At 41.7% G+C, this 20094-nt stretch overlaps 1 protein-coding gene across 2 annotated transcripts in view; it reads left to right on the top strand.

Moving 5' to 3' along the window:
• Positions 1–19603, top strand: part of c11.1 (maestro heat like repeat family protein c11.1) — a 213933-nt gene extending 194330 nt beyond the window's left edge. For both annotated transcript variants that reach the window (XM_050194373.3, XM_055062171.2), the window contains exons 32-36: positions 3525–3713; positions 8129–8284; positions 8654–8788; positions 10929–11031; positions 13281–19603. In XM_050194373.3, the coding sequence (XP_050050330.1) occupies positions 3525–3713; positions 8129–8284; positions 8654–8788; positions 10929–11031; positions 13281–13429 (732 nt within the window). In that variant the 3' untranslated portion in view covers positions 13430–19603. The remainder of the gene's footprint in view (positions 1–3524; positions 3714–8128; positions 8285–8653; positions 8789–10928; positions 11032–13280) is intronic.
• Positions 19604–20094: the final 491 nt, after the last annotated feature.

Genomic DNA, 20094 nt, shown 5'->3' with positions numbered 1-20094 from the left:
TGAAAGGGAATGGAAGTCGCGCTAATGCTGGCTTCGAGCAACAGAGAGGGGTGGTAACGAATAGTCTTTGACGCCATGTCATTGGCTGGAGGAGTTGCTAGTGTACTGTCAACGACAGATTTTCCGGGCGCCCAATTTTTCGGACATGCCCTATAATTCGGACGGCTTCGCGGCACCACTACGTACCCCATAAAGTAAATGTATAGAAATGTCTGAAATTTCGGACGCAAGAACCCTTCGCCGTCCGATTTTCCGGACTTCTTGCTGTGATCGCAAGTCCGAAATGGCATTATTCAAAGCCACCACCGCCGCCATTTTCATTATCTTGCCGCCTCGAACCGGCGCTCTCACACGCAGATCCGCTGGCATCCGTAGCCAACACCGTGGCAACACTAGGCCTTGCTGCTTCGACATTCGCTATTAGCTTTCTTGCCATTCGGTGGTATGGTTTTCATTGAAAGAATTCGCCGTTGTCAGCAATGGCACCGACTCCGCCTTTGTAATCCTCGGGATTGGCTTCGAAGCTCGGCAAGCACGACGCGTTGCATAATGCCGGTTCCCAAAAGTCAGCTTCGCCTCAATACAGAAATGTTACACGGTGAAGCATATGCGAACGTATTGCGGTGAAACATAACAAACGTGGGAAGGGACAATTGTCACTGGAGACAGTTTGTATTTCTTAATTATACACGCATGAACATGCGGTCTCCTGTCGCATTACGAGCACCGATATGCTTAATAAGTGTACTGGCAGTCCTTCAGAGCTTCTTTTAGATGTGCCTGTGGCGATTTGAGCCCAGGCTCAAATTACAGGCTTTTTCTGCCCTTGGGGGCAGTAAAAGGCATGCATAATTTTTTTCTGATTTCCTTATTTTTCGGACGTTTTCGCGGTTCCTAGGGAGTACGAAAAATTGGACGTTGACTGTACAACTGTCCAAGAGGATGCTTCATATGGTCCGTGAGGCGAAAGTGCGGGGGAAGCAGGGTGAGAATAGAAAGAACCATTGCATTGAGGGATGAATGAAGAAGAGGAGGAGGAGAATGAGGAGTAGAATGACGTTTCATGAGAGTTCACAGAGTAAGCGAGGGACTAGCGATAATACGTCTTTGCTACAAGCTATTGCAAAGTACAGAACATCTACATTGCAAGCCTAGTGCACAGCAAGAACAAATCTGTCACAACTAACCACACCTGCAAGCAATTAGGCAGGAAATAAACAATCAGATGGTGACCACACTGAGGAACTTTTCTTAGTTGGAAATGTGACAAGCCGCTGCTTCAAAGTTTTTGCCAAACAAATAATGAAGAGCAAAACACACTGATCCTGATTAATTCATAAGCAGAAAGTTTGGACAGCTTGGATTACAGTTCTAGCACTGCTTAGCAACGTATACGCTGCTCCTGCCGTTTGGATAAGCCGTTAATGAGCTCCAAAGGCGCTTACATGCTCTTTGGAGCTGTGGCCAAAGCTTCGTGTTGTTCACCCAGTCACCGTCTACATTATCCACCGAAACAGAGGTTTGCTTAGCCACACCGGGGTGTCTTGCATATTCGTTTTAAACACAGAATCAACGGAAGCAGCTGAGGCAAGCAATGGACGCATCACCATGTGATCAAACATTTCGGTGCCTACGGGATCGCTGCCAAAGGGTCTATATAATGCCATTATATTAAAGAATGCATCAAAGTATTCAGGGCTATAACAGCTGTGTCATTTGTGAAGCTTGTTCTTGTGTCTCCTGTGCAGTGTTCTCACCTGCAGAGGCAGGCATAGAGGACTTCCTCAATTATTGTTTCTATATGTCAGCCCCACAGCTTCCATGTCATTGCCAATGCTGGCATTGCTACTTATATGTGCAGAAACACAATTTGCTTTTTGTGTAGCCACCTCCTCAAAGTCTGCCTCTCACTCAGCAGAGTAGCAACTGTCAGTGGCAGCTGCCAAAGTTCAGCCAAATCTCAGGTTTATGTAAAAAAAAAAAAAACCAAGTGATATGACATTGTTCCTTAGTTTCGGAATTTTGACTTAATTGGCTTCATCTTATCCCCCTTCAGGCACCATTTGATTCTGTCTTTTAAATATTTACTTTTACTGCATTTCTTGCCTCTTCAGAATAATAATAAGTATATTACTGTAGAAAGGATTCAGAATTTTCAGTTCTTCAAAGAGTTTTCTCTAGTTTACAGAATACGGACTCCATGCGAGAACTTTCTACAGGAACATCGGAGATGAAAACATCAATGATTTCATATCTAGTATACATGAAAAGCGCTCATCCAGTGACTTGGAAAATGTGCATGAAAAACAATTAAAAAAAGGGAACCCGCTAGATGACGGTATACTGGCATTGAGAACAAACACTCTGGCACCTACCCTCAAACTCGTTTTATTAAAGCACTTTATGTAAAACATGTTATTCACACTTGCAGCACAGTTCCAATTAGAAGTGTTTCAATATATTGGCAACATGTCTTAAATATAGATATTTTGCCACACAGAGCCTGAGGAGTTAACAGGAGTCTACTGTATTCCCGCAGAAATTTTTGAAAAGGGCTTAGAGTGGAATATAAAGAGCACAATGTTTACTTTTCCTGTTCCTCAACATGTTTCCCATCAGCTCGGATGGTGTCGGTAGTAATGCCCTGCCTATTGCTCCTTTCTTTCTTTTTCTTACTTTCATGGAGAACTTCTGGTAACTTTTCAAGGTTGGCATATGACAAAGCGGCCGGAGCGGTGACAGGATGGATAGAATGTGTGGACAGCCACTCAATGGCTTCCCAATATGAGTGTTTAAAGGATGTCATGTAGTTGTGCAACATGATAGGTGGAATGTGATATAGGGGCTTTGAAAGCAGCAGGAGAGAGACAGTGAGCTTTTATGCAAGATTGTTAGCTCCCTACTGCATGCAGTGGAATAATATTTGGCTAGCATGTTCATGACAGCATTTTCTACAGATCATGAACATTTTCTTATTGTGTTCAAGAAGTGTTTCAATGCCCCTTTAACTTCTCTCTATGAGCAAATTGGTAAACTTTTTTGCTTTGTGCCTATGGAAAACTAAGCAGAGACCTCCAAGCAATCAGAATACCAGAAAATTCAGATGAAAAAGTTTGTCTTAAAGGGAGTCTACTGAAAGTCTGTTTTGATCGCTGCTTTTGAGCAGCGATCAGCATATGCGATCATGGTGTCATTACTTGAAATTACGTTGTGGAAGCTTCTAGTTTACTTTTTGCCTGGGATATCTTGTGCATGCATGCCTTTAAGCACCTGCAAAGCAAATGTTCTGGCTTCTTTGCCAAGCATGGCAAAATTCAACTCCGGATGAACAAAATATACTTAATTGTCACCATGTCGACGTGTTTTGTGAAGCCTAGTTGAAAAAAAAAGCACCTTGCTTTTTGTTGGCGTAGAACTGATTCTGTAGTAAGCAACTGGTATTCTGACATATTCTTAAGAATATAAGGCTTTGTTGCAGCATCTCAGAATTGCTCCTTAGTATGCAAGTTTTGGGTGTTGTGCAGGTTCATCGTTACTCTGGCACTGTCTTATCCGCCATGATCAGTGGTCTTGATGACAAGGATGATACAGAGCAGAAGATCATGCTGGAAGCAATCAACGGACTTACGACACTTCTGTGCCATGCAGATCAGCAGGATGTTGGAAGCTTCATTACAACCGTGGCTCTCCGGCTGCGCCCTATGTTTGAAAAGGTGGCTTAGAGTTTTGTGTTTTCTATTTACCCTGTAAGTTGCCAGTGTTTACCGAGTTTGTTGCTTAAATGTCATGTTGCACTTGACCCTTTTCCACTCATTGCCTTCCACATAAGCCATCTGCAAGTGCACACTGCCACGCAGCAAACTTTGGAAAGATGCAATACATCACATGGCCTCTGACATGCTGCCAGCCTCTGATGCCAAGCCTCACGAGGCCTCTTCTATTATCCATCTCTGACAGTCCCAGACTGCCTGAAGTGGTGCTTTCAGCCAATTAGTGTTGTATGTGCAGTGTCTTGGACAGTCCTGGACAGTCTGGTGCAACATATCGAAGAATCCCACTGACTGCTCTTTGTTGTCTGTTGCATGGTGGTGAACGGGACAATGTATGACATTTTAGTGCCATTCTTGAAGGCAATGCCACACGATTCTCTTTGTTGTGTGCTGTGTGGTGCATGAGAGACAGAGGTCACCCAGCTGGTGTGGCAGGCAGCAGAATGGGGTTATGTTTTTGTGGGATTTCTAGGCAGAGTTTAAACTTTACAGTAATTTAGTAGCGCTGATTCCACGTGTTGCTCGGTATTGTTTTCCTTCCATTTGGTGCTTTGAAGCAGCCTTGTGAAAATTTTCTGCATGTCACATAACAAGCAATAGCAAAATGTAACTTCTGGGCTCTGATATATTTGAAGATGGACTTACACAAAGCTCATCTTGTGAGTGATAGCCAAGAAGTGGCACGGCATTCCTCCATTCCACAGCACACAAGGAATGCTGTGGCAGGGTTTGACAACTCTGACGCACCACAGTGAACGTCCTAGAGCCAGGTCACCAACAGAAAGCAGGTTCATTAAACCACTATACACTACGCCATGACAGCCACTGCTTATGGTTCAAGGCTTTTGCAAGGTAGAGTGGGTAATGCACAACTGCCGTGCTAGGCTGACTGGGTAGCACTTCACCATGCTAAGTCATGGGAGCAAAGGTCCCACTTTCAACTTACAGTGGACTTGTGGAGCATCTTTGGTATCTGCTGTGGCAAGGAAGTAACCGCCGTGGTTGCTCAGTTGCTATGGTGTTGGGCTGCTGAGGACGAGGTCGCGGGATCGAATCACGGCCACGGCAGCCGCATTTTGATGGGGGCGAAATGCGAAAACACCCATGTACTTAGATTTAGGTGCACATTAAAGAACCCCAGGGGGTCTAAATTTCCTGAGCCCTCCACTACGGCGTGCCTCATAATCAGGAAGTGGTTTTGGCATGTAACACCCCATAATGTAATCTTAAAATTTGTGGCAAGGAAGGGAGCACTGAGCAATTCTGAGCTCAGGAACATGTTGCCAGGGTGGTGATCATGGAGAGGCCATTCAGGGCATGTCCCTGTGACGTGAGCTTACATGTAACATGGGTCTGAACCCTCGGTAGTAAGGAACACGGTTTGCATGGGACAGGCAGCTCTAGTACACTGCAGTGCCTGCCATGGTCTCGCTAGGGTGGCAGTTTCCAGATATAGAGCTTAGCAAATGGTTGGCAATGCATGTAAGCAGGGAATGACATGCAGCAAGGCACCTCAATCCTCACACATGCATTAAAGCTTCATACTAAGATTACTAGAAAAAAATATGGTGCTATAGGTGGTGTCCAAACCCATGCCACAAAGAGACACGCCCTCTGGATTTAGAATGCGGATCTTAAAGGCTATGGTTTTGCTGGTTGAATGTGGTGGAAGCAATTTCGGGAGCCAGAAATGTGTCATAGACGTCAGGGTTTGGACGCCACCTATTGTTTGTATGCACTGCCGGTATGTGACTATCCATCCAGCATAATGAGAAAGACATAAATTTGCCTAAACTGCTAGCTTCAGACAACCTTGCGGATTCTTATATGAAGTCTTTTAAGTTCGTTTTGTTATTGCAAAATTTTTGTAGAGCTAGCATTGTTTTCAGAAGTCTACTAACAAAAAATCTCGTTTTGAGTGTAAAAAGTAATTATGCATGCAAAACATCATCTAGGTTAATCGCACGTATACTCAAGTGTTGTGATTTACTTATGCGCTTAAACTTACACATTGTAATGAATTAAATATGACGGCAAAATGTTTACCGGCTTTAAACAAACAGTTAGAGTTTAGCATGTTACACATTTGAACCACAATGATCATTGGACAATGTTGCAACATACTTAGTCAACAAATTCATGACAAATCATAGAAAAGATTGTTTTCTGCAAAACCACGATTTTCATGGGGACTGAACTATTGCTGCACCAAATTTCTCTCTAGTAATTTTAGCATGAAACTCCATGGTATGTGAGAACTCACTTGCCAGGCACCAAAGGAAGAGCTATCCAAACCAGATGAAGTGTACAGTCAACAGCAAAAGTTTGCGGGATGCTGTTTCCCCTTGAAATGTGAATTCCTGCACTGTTAAGGCATGACACTTCGTATTTAATGAATCACTGTGTAGGTGGCGAAGGCTACTACATGCTGGAACATTTAATTCGAGGCTGTGTGACCACGCTTCGCGAGAATTGAGCTTCTTGGCAAATCCTGCGTCCCGTAAACTTTTGCGGCTGACTGTACATACGATTCGCACCCCTCTTGTATTGAGAGACTCTGGACAACTATAGGCAGTGCCAACTCAGATTCCCACCCCCACACCCATCCTTATCTTGAGAGAACGGGGTGGCTGTAAGGCAAATCGAGTACAACACTTTCCCCATTCTCCACCCCGCATCCTATTTCCTGTGCTGCCCAGGCTTTGGGGGCTCTCTTACATGATTTCACATATCACTGGAGTGCTGCAGCATTATGGAGTTCACCTCCTGGACGAAGCCTGCAGCAACCTCATCCCAACCCTGAGCAGCTGGGAGGCTGTGCTACGAAATGTAAACCCAAAAGTTTAGCAGGCGCTAATCTGGTGGACCTGCGACATCACCACGGCCATTCGAGCTTGGGACTTGTAGAATGGAGCCGTGACCACAAAAGAGTTTTCTTTCTCTCCCTCTGTGGTATACGACACAGACTAGAAATTTTGTGCAAGTCAGGACTGATACAGAAGTCCATGGTCCCTGCACCTAACTTGTTTTCCTATCGGTCACAAACCCATATCCACAGTCCAGTGTACCACATTTACCTATGCGCGATATAGTTCTCACACTTGCTTCTAATAGCTGTCACACTTGCTAAATTCTGTGGCTCATTTCTTGAATGGTCAACAAGCGGATGGTACACTTAAAATAAATAAGAAGAAAGGAAGAAATACAAAGCAATATAAGAGTTGTCACATTACGTAGCATGGGTGCACAAGAGCACATATGCACACGCCAGTTTACGCCATAGACGCAAGACTGGAATGGGCAAATTTATTGCATTTAGCTGCTTCACGAAAGCTTCGCTTAACATAGATTCCAAAACGTGTTCTGGATCTGCGTAATTTTTATTTTTGTACATATCTTGTATAATACAGATTATTTTAAGTGCACACATCATTGTCTTTTTCCTTCTGGAGCTCTAGGGAGTAAGTGCCAACTAGTTTAGCATCTGATTTTGCTTCAACCACTAAAACAAGTTATAACAAATTCTGCTGGACAATTCCTGAGCTGCCATGACGGCGTAGTGGTTTTGAAAGCATTGCACTGCTAAGCCCAAGATCGAAGGATCAAATCTTGGCCATAGCAGCCGTATTTCGATGGGGGCAAAAGGCAGAAACGTTTCTGTACTGTGCATTGGGTGCATGAAGCCCCAAACGGTCAAAATTATTCCAGAGTCTCCTACTACGGCATTCCTTATAATCATATTTTGGTTTTGGCACCCTAGAATTTTTTTTATTCCTGAAGTGAGCAATATATTCAATTACACTTATAAAACATAATAACTAACACAGGTGTTTGTTTCTTAAACATTTATTTGCAACAAATAGGAAAATTTCTTCACTAGAATTTGTTGATAAAAAAATTATCTAAAGATGATAAATGCTTTTAATTAAAAAAAACGATATTTAAGTGCTGTATTTGGCTCTACTTTTTTTTTATTGGTGCTGAGGCTTTGGTGCATCGGTCATGTAAGGGTAGTGTTCTGGAATTTCACATCGTTACAGCTCCTCCATTCAATAACTTCATCCAGAAGTTTTAATGTGCACTCTTTGCTTGCAGCAGTCAGTGTAGACTGCAGTAAGTCTAAATTGTTTTAAGCTTGATCGTTTTAAGTGTTAGAACATGTTTTCTTGGGGTCTGAATGGCTTTTTGTGCCTTCAGGAATGTGTGTATTTAGTACAGTAATGATTGTCTTGGATATGTTCTTGGAAGTTCAAAGGGCTTTTTGTGCATTCAAGGATGTGTCTATTTAGTACAGTAATGATTACTTTGGATATTAAAATACAGATGGACACATTTGTTTTGTTACGTGAATGTCTCAGGAAAAAGGTGAAGTGCGTGCAGCAGCGTTCAAGCTGTTCGGAGACCTGGCCCGCTTTGCAGAGGGAGAATTCCGAGATGCATTTGTGGAACAGGCCATCAGCAACGTGATCACGCTGCTTGTGCACTTGAACGAAGGTGACAAGCAGGTTGTAAAGGTCAGTGCTTATTACCAACCATTCTGCCATTTGACACCACATAAATTTTAAGCTTGTTAGAACTGCACAGCTGAAGCCATTGCGGTGCACCACTAGCACATTAAAATGGGTGGGATGCAATAGCTAAAACCTGATAACACTTAGGTTTGGCGGTGTTCATTCTGCATAATCAAAGAAAATACAATGCAATATGACTACAGCACTGCAGTTTGTGTTCATTCGTTCTTGCTGCTTTTATTGCCATTTAATCACTGCAGTCCCCCAGTATATTGAACTCTAGGCACTGCTTATTTTTCTTACATATAAAATTATTGCATACATAACGGAAAACCAGAGCAAGAAAGTTAACATTAGGGTCTCTTCTCGCAGGCATGCAAGGCAACTTTGAAGAAGCTGGGGCCACTGCTAGGTTCTGAGGACGTGAACAACATGTTTCAGAGGCATTTGCCTGATGGCTCCCATCTGCACTACTCAGAGTTCATTAGTGACCTCACAAAAGTCATGGTACGTTTTGGTTACTTTTCTCTTACTGATGTAACTTTTTACGCTACGCATACACAGATAGGAATAAAGGGACTTTGCAGTGCTGTTCATCATTTCCTCCATTTTAGTCCTTTTTCATCTTTTTTCATCTTGTGTGTGTGTGTGTGTTTCAGATGTGTATGTAATGTCAGGATGTGCACAAGCATATAATCACTGAATATTAGAGCCCCCGTTACAAAGTTTTGTGAAAGAGACAGACAATTTCGGCATAGGTATTATACCACTTTTTGAATGGCTTGTTGTGTGCAGAGGAAATGGTGATATTAGAGTGCAGCTCTCAGGCGCTTGTTCCTATGGAAAGCGTCGGCATCGTCCCTCGGTGTCCTTGTAACCGAGCGAACAAGCACAGCAAAAGTAGGAAAGAGCTAATGCGCAGTGCGGATGAAAGATGGCAATAGCGAAGAGAGCGCGAGGAGGAAGGTGGAGGAGGGGAGTGCAGCAGAACCATGAGGCGGTAAGCGGAGGAGGAGAATACGACAAAAGCGAGAGAAGAAAAGAGTAATGCCAGGGGCACCACGGGCTTTGTGGGAACAATGGCTACAAGATGGTGCCAGAGTAGCGCGCGTTGTCTGTACGGAAACAAAGCACTAAATGAGCGGAGGTCTGTCTGCGGCGGCTGCTGTGAATCATGTCCACGCATCACAATTGGCGAGGTAGTCTCACCACACTTCACTCTGTTTGCAACGTGCTGCATGAGACATCGTTCGCACCAGCCAATACATCGCGAAATGAAAACACGTATATAACTGCGCTGAAATTTAGCATTGGGGAGTATCGTAATCGTCGGTGAACTTTTCTTTCATATTATATAGATGGTGCTAGACACTCTGTCGTGACTTTATTGAATTAGATATTCTGCACTATTTTAGTTATATCTATGTGTTCTAACACATATATTTAGCATATTGTAAAAAAAAATTTGCCATTATAGTACAGTTGGTAAGTAAAAAAAATTGCTCTTAAGATGTTAAGGTGATTGTTTTCACGTTGAAGAAATAAGCAGACCACTGCTTCACAATTGTGTGCATGCATTCACTCTTAAGATCATCGGTGTCATTTGCTGCATGAGAAGTTTATTTGTAGAGGATGACCTTACAGTATGTTACAATAGCTCATCAACTGCTTACTGAACAGCTCTATGACAAAGGTATAAATTTTTATTGAAGAATTTTGGTCTTACTCAGTTTACATATAATTCAAAGAGCTGTTATGAAAAGACATTTCTGACTTGTCATTTTTGTTTTTCATTAAATGAAGGTCTGGTTGCTTTAAGCATAGAAGAAATACTGGAAAGCAACATAGTATCTTAAAGGACACTCATTCATACAGTCCAGTTTTTATTTTGGTGCCCAGGAGGTAGTATGGGATGACGTCATGATGCATTGACTTGCTTCATTCTGCGATTGGTACAGCTGCCTCATGCAAGTATAGCCAGATGAAACAAGCAATGTAATCCTACCTAGCCTTAATGCTACATGACCTTGGCAGATTTTGCTCGGTGTCATGACATTATGATGATGTTGGTGATGCCAGGTTTAGCATTTCGATACCAGATGTTTACCCACTTTCATACTTGCTAAGTGTCTTCTTTTTAAGTCTTTAAAGTGTGTGGTAGTGCTTGAACAACTTCGAAAATATGTGTCGGCACTTCTTTTTAAACTCTGCAATGCCCAAGCACAGTTCCACTTCAAGGAAAGTTACAACTACTTGTTCTTTATTTCTGACCTTAAAAAGTACATTTTTGCAAAAGAACAATGAAATGTTTTTTTTTTTTTTTACTTGTAACTTAGTAAAGTAATATTTAGTAATTGGTTTACTGAACTATCCACAGCTGAAAAATTTATCCAGCATATAAAGAACTGTACTATAAGCTATAAGTTAAGGTTTTCCTACCTAAATTGAAATTTTGAAGTATCAAGACAGCATAGCATATATGTGATACATTGGTCATTACAAGGTTAAGTAGTGATAGTGCAGTGCAGACCATGCCATCTGCTAGGTCCATGATAGTATTGCTTACTGGGCTCATTGTGTGTAACATTGTTTGTGATTCAGAATGAGCTTCTACCTGCTTCATTAGTTGTTGTTTTTTATGTTGTAGGTGATTGATCTTGAACAACACATGTCCACATTTGTGACCTTATGCCTTGGTCACATGAAGAGCCTTAACCCAACAATTCAATGCAATGCTGTGTTGCTCTTAGGTCAGTATATTTACTCTCAAGATTTTGTCCTTAAGTTTTTCTTTGGACCAAAGTATCTCTGGGATATTTGCTTACCTTACTGGTGGCAGCAGTTAAAAGCTTGAAACTTGGTGTGCTGTGTCCGTTCATCTGTCTGTTCATTCATCCGTCCATCTGTTCTTTCTTTACATTACAGAAATGATAGTGGCTGTAGTCATCATTGTCAAATTGTTGTCACTGGGCCTCTTAGTCATTCTCAGCTTCCTCCTCACCCTAGGGGGGGAAATCTTAACCTATTATCGCACTGTATTACTTGCTCTACAGACAATCCGAGTCACAGCAAAGGGACTTATAATATATTTATATGTATAATATTGATTGCCTTGAAGGCACCTCTAAAACACACAGACCTACTAATAGAAGAGTACATGTTGATCCACGGTTTTATTATTTCAACGCATTAGATGTTACGTATAAACATCGGCAAAAAGCCTTGAGCACCGAAAGCACTTTGCCCGCCATCACCACTGTGATCCAAATCCATGTCCCTGCAGCAGTGTGTTTTAGAGCGGGGTGCACTAACCTTTATACTATCACATAATGCTTGTGCTTGAGGGTTGAAATTGAGTGTGAGGGTGGACTAAACATTCTTGCTAGTTGAGGGTGAGTGAGGGTGGGAGGGAAATCATGTACTGAGGGTGAAGGAGGGCATGGAAATCCTACAGGGTGAGGATGACAGTGAAAAAAAGAATAAAGCTTGTGTGGTGAGGCGCTAATAAAAAAAAATTAGGGTATTTGCTTATGTCTGATTCTGATTACAACCCCAACCAAGGATGTTTGTATGTTTAGAACAATGCCTTTTAACATAGAGCGATGCATGCAGGCATCATCATAACACCCATCGCGAATTGTCCATTGTCCGCTGGAACTGTGCCCCGGTCCCATTCAGGCACGTATTGCGGTAACAGATCGTCCATCTCTCTGTGATGAAATGTGCGATATGCATCGAAAGATGGACGATCCGGTCCTAGCATGCAATGTGCTGCACTGAGGGGCCAGATAGGCAGGCAGCGTTTGCATTTGTATAGTGAGGCCATGTGAACACGCATTGCTGATGGGGATTGGCCCATTGGACCTATACTCCCTCGAAAAGCATTTGCTGTTGAACTCTTTTGTGCAATCTCCCCTATTGCCTATCGGTGTGCTAAGTTGTGTCCTCGCTGTTCAGGCTTGTGTCCATACACATTGAGAAGATGGCTTTTCTGCAAAGCTTAGTCTTCCGGTGGCAAAATTTACCTTGTGCACTAAATTCCACCATGATGGAGCGTGTAGTATAGCAGAAAATTGGGCATACATTGGCAGATTAGGTAAGAACAGACGCAAAGAATCCTGTCTGCTTCTGTACGGCCAGTGGTATGTTCGTTTTGAGTATTTGCACCACATACAACATGACAAAAATTGTAAATGCCTGGATTTCAAATTGGATACGAATATTAAAAACGTATTTGACCGGTATTCCAAAATTTCTAATATAACACATCCCTACTTGATAGTGAATAACAACTGTTCTTAACCCGTACTAGTAAGCCATAGAGGAATATTTGAAAATATTGAATATCAGGTTCTGTAGAGCTTGAATAAAAAAAATATTGAATTTTTATTCTAAATTATATTCAGTTCTTGAGGACTGCTTCTTTAAAGCTAGGTGCAATAGTAGAAAAACCTGGCATGTTCTGAGAGTGGTACCGGAGATTGATTTTTTAAATCTAATAGGTAAGGCCAGCTGGAAACTTTTGTCAGCTTGCAAAAATATGACTTCCCTTTCTACAAAAGCCATGAAAACAGTTTGCTTACCGGGTCGTTAAATAGTTTTGGTCCATTTGGAGTTCTTACGCCCTGGTCTCTAAGTCTGCATTTCGAATTCTTGTTTTATTTGCACTGAGTTTGTTCAGTCAATTGCATTTTCCATGTGCTCAAATCATACCGCCCTACTATTTTTCTGCTTTTTACCCATTATTTATTGAATTTGCATACTGGGCTCCTGGAACATGTTTTAACTTAAGTCCAATACACGAATTCGGTGTACACAGGCCTCAATTTTTCGTTTACAATCATTGTTCTAAGTAAGGAGAAGTGATCACACTATGGTGTATTGCATCAGCATTGTTTGTCACATACTACTTGATCATTTAGGAAGCTGAAAAACCAGTGCTTTCTTTGGTACCACATGTTATTCTGCTTGATGAACCTATTGTCTTGTACTTTTCAAGGCTGTATGCTGGGAAACGCACGACCTGAGCTCCGTAAGGACCTTCCATGTGAACGTGCATGTTCGGCACTCGTCTTGCTGCTTAAGGCTGAGCTGCCTGAACAGCGCTGCAGAGCTGCTGAAGCTCTGAGCCTTCTCCACGGTTGCTGAAGAAGTCCGGGCTGCCTCTCATCTAGATGCTATGGCCTCCTGCCATTGAAAGCAAACGCATCTGTGCCTGAAGGGCTTTTTCCACATGTTATGCTCTTAGTCTTTGCGTCTTCCCCACTGAAGCCTCGATCATAACTGCCAAGTCACAGGCGTTGTAAAGAGCATTGGGTGGGGCCTGCTCTATGCCATTCCTTGTTGGTCGCTGTTGCTCTTGACGATCACAGATAGGTTTCCTTGTTCTTATTTTGCAGCATGCTGTAAAGGCATGCAATGTTATATTTTTCCATATATAATGCATCACGCTATTATGCAGAATGACATATGCAGAGTGATAAATGCATAGTATGTACGGTTGTATCTTGATTATATTATAATGTAAGGTTGTACATTTGATCTTAGGTCTCTATTCAGGAGACCACCACACGATTTAAAAAAAATTTTTCTAGCTTATATAAGAGTATGTGATATAGCAGTGGTGGTATTGTTTATTCCAGAGGATTGTATGCGGGTGTGCTGAGGGCTTACCCAAGTATTTTTCTTATATTTTAGCTTTGGTTTCACTGCATATTTTTCTAGTGCCCATGGTAGCGAAGCAATAATGCGTCTACGATGTTCAATTGCAAGCATTCCCCACTCAGTTCATTTTTTGCATCAAATTATTTGGTCCGAGTGTTGACTGTACACCTTATTGTGCACATGTGCACCATTATTAGCAGCAGGCATTTGGTTAAACTTGGTGATACTTTACTTTAAATGGTGGGTACACTTCGGTCAAAGTGGAGATACTACATTTAGAATCTTTTTTTCTTTTTAGTACAGGTAATATTTTATTTAGTTAACTGGCTTCCTGATAGTTGAGTTGTTCATGGAGGGTTATGTGCTAGTGAAGGTCAAGAAGTCAGGATAGTTGGAAGGCATTGCAACATGGGCATTGTTAATTTTCGAAGCATAATGTTCGTATGCAAAATCCACACAAGAGGCAAAGCTTATCATTAATCTTCACTGCAGTACAACACAGTTATATCGTGTAAGCAGTAATGCGCCAAGTATAGCTGCTTTATTTTCACCATTTATTTTCCACATAAGGGGACTGTACAAGATGGGAGCACTATTTTTATTCATGTTAAACACTGTATTAGATTACATAGATGCAGTAGTTCAGGTAGTTGAAGTCTATATACAGATATACAGATATAGAGAATTCTAGTATTCTCTTATTCTGGTAGGTATGAATGTGTGTAATATACTGAAATGCACAGTGTACTTTGAGGTGAATACCAGGCTATCATGCCTGTCATTGGGTGTGAAGATGTGAAGCCACATTCTGCAAGCACTTTTACTGAACCATCCACCTACATATGATTTGCTCATGTATGGCAGCCATATGTAAGCATGCAAGTGGCTCACAATGTGAATCACATACGGGGTACAGCCCTTGTACTGTGCACTGGATTCTGCAGTGTGCCACCAAAGTTGCAGCTAGTACAACTGGGGGTTGGAAGAGAGAATGCAGTGATCTTATCACCTTAATGACCTTTTTCTTTGGTGGCTTTATTTTCTTTCTTACTTTTGTTCTTGGTGGTGGTGGTTTGCTGTCTAATGCCCTCAATATTTGTGGCATCAATTGCATGGAGACATTGTATGCTGCTGCTAGCCATGATGTGTGCTCTGTGGTGTGAAAGAAGAGCCACAAGGCTTCACTGTTTCGCTAGTGAATGCACTAGTAAATGCACTAGTGAATGCGGCACACATGATGATCCGTACTCTGCTGCAGGTAATCTCAGCTTGAATGTGAGTATGTGGTTGCAGTCTTGTGAATTCCTTCCCTATAGCACACATAGGGATAAGGCCAGGACTATGCCTCATGCACTCGGCATGTTTTACAATCCTGCTTGAAAATCCCAGGCAGTGATGTGGATATTCCATGTCGCAGCAGTGAAAACGTATTTGTATTTCAGGCACCAGTAAACTGCTGTGACCAGGAATTGTGCAAAACTCATGCATGTATGCTCTAACGTGTGTGCACATAAGCACACACAAGATGGACATCTGTGCTGACTTTTGAAAGACTTTGCACACGTACCCTATAGCTGACATTCTAGTGCAGCCAGCTGGTCATGCCATGCACAGGCTTGCTAAGCAACTGAAGTTATTAGCTGCTGACCACAGTTAAAATTTTGAATGTATCCACTGACACCTCTATCATGTGTACTTCACTGCTGATAGCAATGTTATCAGCAGAATTATTACTGTTCATTTAGTTTTGTGGAAGAGCAATTGAGTATAAGAATAGCTCTGTGAAGAAATATTGCTTTATGTACAGCGCCTGTGAAGCTATTCACTGTGAGGCACCTGAGACAGAAATGAGTGAATCCATCCTACTTTGGAATGGGAGATCTACAGTAAAAGTCACCATGACACTGTGCTTTCTATACTAATGACTCCCACGGCAAATACAATCTGTAATGAGGTACCAGCTGCACGTGCAAGCTGCAGCCATTTTCAAAGAGAAGACTCGACCTTTAGGCACTTATTTTATGTGCGTAATTAGTGTGTTCATTATTAGTTTACATTATATGGTTCTACATTATTGGTTACGGTGAACATCTTGAAGGTCACTAACAGTTTCTTGGCAATTCTTTCTGTGTTCTTTTTATCATATCATGTAAACTTGTGCACACAGCTGATTTTCTTTACACAACTGATAGAATGTGCTGCATTTGTATGTGGTGTCTCAAGTGAAGGCATCATGTGCACTTGCTTTCTGTTGCATTATAGCCCCTTCCTGAATATTTGGAAGCCGTTCCGAACTGTGGTGGTTGGTGAAAAGCCTCCTTGGAACATCCAGATGTCAATATAGTCCTTACTTTATCTCTCTAAATTTTCCTAGCATAAGACAGTCATACAGCCTGCATTTTGTTTGCCAAGTTAAGCCAATGAGTAGTACTCTTTCAGTAACTTACTGCCACACATGGCTAATTTCTTAGGGTTCAGAAAATTTGGCATCAACACAGAAGGCTGGTGGTCTTGACTAACTACTCGGCCACATGTTATGCAAGCTTTGTTGGCACGTTACACCACTTGGGCTGGTCTTTATTTCGCTGTTATTGATAAAGTTTGTTCCAGCTGCTTCCAAGAAACAAAATTGATGCTGCTTCCTTTGTCATGTGACCACATGGCTGGCACTTTAGAGGCACTTTATCTGCAGCACACAATTGGTCAATGCACTGTGCAAGAACTCAAAACTCAGTTGCTGTATGTGCTCATATGCAGTGGCTAAAAGTGTGTGAATATTTAGAAATTTCGAATACCAGTCAAGTATCTTCATTTTGATATTCTTATTAATATGAATTAGAAAATTTTCAAACATTCGATACAACGCGAATATTCAAACCAATTTGAGTATATTTCTGGCAGTGCAGGGGCAAATGCAAATGTGTGCCCACTTTCATGCTACTTAGCACACTCCTGTCGGGTGGAATTTAGCTTATGAGGTAAGCCCAGTGACCGGTCAGCTTAGCCCTGCAGGAAAGCCAACATCTCACAGGCAATGGGCATGGGTTTTGAAACAGCGAGTGTGCAGCTTAACATGGGTAAAATAAACAAGCTTTTACTCTTAATTACATTTTAGTCAACTTTTTCTTATTGGTAATGTAACTGCAATGTTCTAATGTGCAGTAAAGAAATGTTCTAATATATGCATGTGCATATCATTATTCGTTATTCGAATTAAACTATTAGTTAAGAACAGAAACTGCAAGAAGGGGCCTTTCCTGTCCCATTTCTTGTACTGTTCTTAACATAATATACCAACTAGCCCAATGGCACACTCGTGAAGCTAACAATATACAATTCGTGTTAAATTTTTTTAATATTTCACACCCATAATAGTAACCAAATGCACATAGACTGCTACCTAGCCAACTTCCCCAGAACTAGCCAAAGAGAAAAATTCATACGCATCACAGGCATGCATGTTTGTTTAACAGTGGGTCACACTGCATCTATACATGCAGAGGCACCATGGGCTGAAGCAGGATATGCACAGTGGCTGGTTGCTACCACTACTGTGCCATGGCTTCACTTTGAGCAGCTTGGTGCAAGAAGATATGCATGTTTTAAGTCCTTTTTTTTTTTGTAAAACATTGGATTCCATCATTCCTTGCCATATGTTGCACATATTTGAGTAAAGACCACCGTAATTTGGGTGTCAAATTTCGCCATGGAAATGTTATATATTTTTAACTACATTTCAATCATATCAGCACAATAATTACCACAGATGAATTCAGTGAACTTGCTGGTAAAAATAAAAGCTGTCGCTTGTCTCGGATGTTTTGCTTTGCATTATGTTTCTCTTGCTCTTCCGCCTACTCTTTGCATTTTATATTTTTGGAGGTGCTTGACAGGAGGTTAAAAAAAAAAAGAAATAAGAGTTATCTCATACCGACGTGTAGAACCCATTACTGTACACCGGACACATGTGCATTTTCTTTCTGCTTCTCCTCCCCCACTACTATTTACATCTAGTCTATATTTGTCTCAATTCCTGCTATTAGTGTGGTCAATAAATACATATATATATATATATATATATATATATAGCAATATAACATTGGTAGTGTTTTAGTACATCACTTGCAGCGCTGTTGCCATTGCTAAGTCAACAGTGTTACTTGAGATGTAATGAAAGAGGCAGCTGGGACTTTCATTGAATTTTCTGCTATTACCATACATAAAAGGGTGTCAGCATCTCCTGGTTATCTCGAGAGTGTTACAGATGGATGCAGGTTACTACTTAGGGGTTAAGAAAGAGCAGGAATTGAAATGGAAAGCTTTGCATACATCCAGAACTATACAACACTTGCGGTGTCACTTTTCTCATTCAGAGGTCAAAAAGTGTGTCACTGTAGGTAGATGCGCCTCTTTGGTCAAATGAAGGTTGATGTGCAGAGGGGGATGGGGGGAGGAAAAAAAAAAAAGCAGTGTACCATTGCAACAACAACGCAAGTAGAACCTTGTGCAGGTGCAGTTTAGCACGACAATAATCTAGAAATGTTTGTTGCTGGCAGCCCATATAGTCACAACTAAGATCCTTCTATATTTGAAGTTAGTGCCATTCCTACTGTCCAGCTTCTTTCCTTCTCTGGGACCTTCACCCCTTGCCATCACTTTCATTGTTTAGTGCCATGAAGGAAGTTCCAGATGTCGACTCAATTCGTGTGAGAGGAGTGTTGTGAGGGTAAAGTGTTTGTATGAGGGGGCAGGAAATGGTGGCACCAAAATGTAGGTATGGCACTTACTTCACCGTATATAGGGACCCTACACAACCACAGAAATAATGAGCCTTTAGTGGATGGATTGGGAAGGTTCTGGTGTTGTGAGCGGCCTTATTGTTATTGCTATCAGAAATATCTGGAAGGCAAATCGAAAATGTTTTTATGATGGGCCTTTTAGGTGTGTTTATTGTCCTACTTTTCCTAGAAGTGTTCCTGAGAACAAACCTTGCAGTAGTCTGCCAAGTTTATGCACATTGCCATCAATATGTAATAGCTGGGTTGTTTGGCCAATTGAAATCCTGAAAACCTGCTAGTAGCTCCACTTTGTGGGAGGTGAAACTGGCAAGTAAAATGCCTTTTTATCTGTGTCACATGGAAGCGATTTCATCACGCCGCTCATGTATGCTGGCTGAGTCTACAACGATCTCATCTTCTTTTTCAGTGTTGGACACGCCATATATGTGTTCTGCAGGGAGAAATGCACGCTCACTACTACTTTGAATATCAATACAGTGCCGACGATGCAGTCACCTTCTGTATGTGTGCCAAAGGAGACGAATGCGCACAGAGTTTGGGCCATGCTTTGCATTGTTGGTGTTTATGACTGTTGTTTAATTTTTGCATGTGCAAGGGAGTTGAATGAACTTTTGTTATGTATATTTACATACAATTGCATTTTCAAATTGGGAACTGTAGTTTCATTCCATAACACTTATTTTTTTTTACATGTACTTTTGTTGAAAGATGAAACATTTTAGTTGCATATTTAGTCTGAAGCAGCATGTGCAGCATTGTGCCCATTATATACGAGCTTGCTATTTGTGGTTTCACAGCATATGGCAAGTGATGTTCTTCATGCTATGCTTATGGGTTGAATAAAAGTTGTTTTCATCGATGGGCTTTTCTTATGAAGACTTTCAAGACCTCTGATCCACCTTAGCACAGTCCCCAAGCCCTTCACTGTTTTTGTGCAAACTTGATCAACAATGCCCCAGAACCTGCTACATATGCTCAAATATATACAACGAGATACCAAATAAGCAGCAGCCATGCCAAACCCCCGGGGGTTAGGCAAAGAAAACTTTGCTTTAAAAGCTTTAACAAAAAGGTGTAACACTGCTGGAGGGTTCCCGTTCTACAATTGCAGGTGTGTAATCCTGGGGACTATGCGTAAGCACAGCCCCCCTGCTCTGCTGTCACCTTTAAGGCCACAACTAGGTGCTACATAATGCGTGTGCAGGTGGTACCTGGAAGAGGCACAGCATTATTTCCAAACCATAGTGTTAAAGCCGATCTGAAACTTACCGATTGGTTTTTGTGAGTGCTTGTCATTTCACAGGTGTGTTTAGAAGTGCACCTGTTGGCGGGAAATAAGATGATAGATGA

Source organism: Dermacentor andersoni, chromosome 1, assembly GCF_023375885.2.
Source record: "Dermacentor andersoni chromosome 1, qqDerAnde1_hic_scaffold, whole genome shotgun sequence".
In the NCBI taxonomy this organism is placed as follows: Eukaryota; Metazoa; Arthropoda; class Arachnida; order Ixodida; family Ixodidae; genus Dermacentor; species Dermacentor andersoni.
The sequence above is the reverse complement of the archived record's forward strand: the minus strand, read 5'-3'. Positions and strand labels throughout refer to the sequence as shown.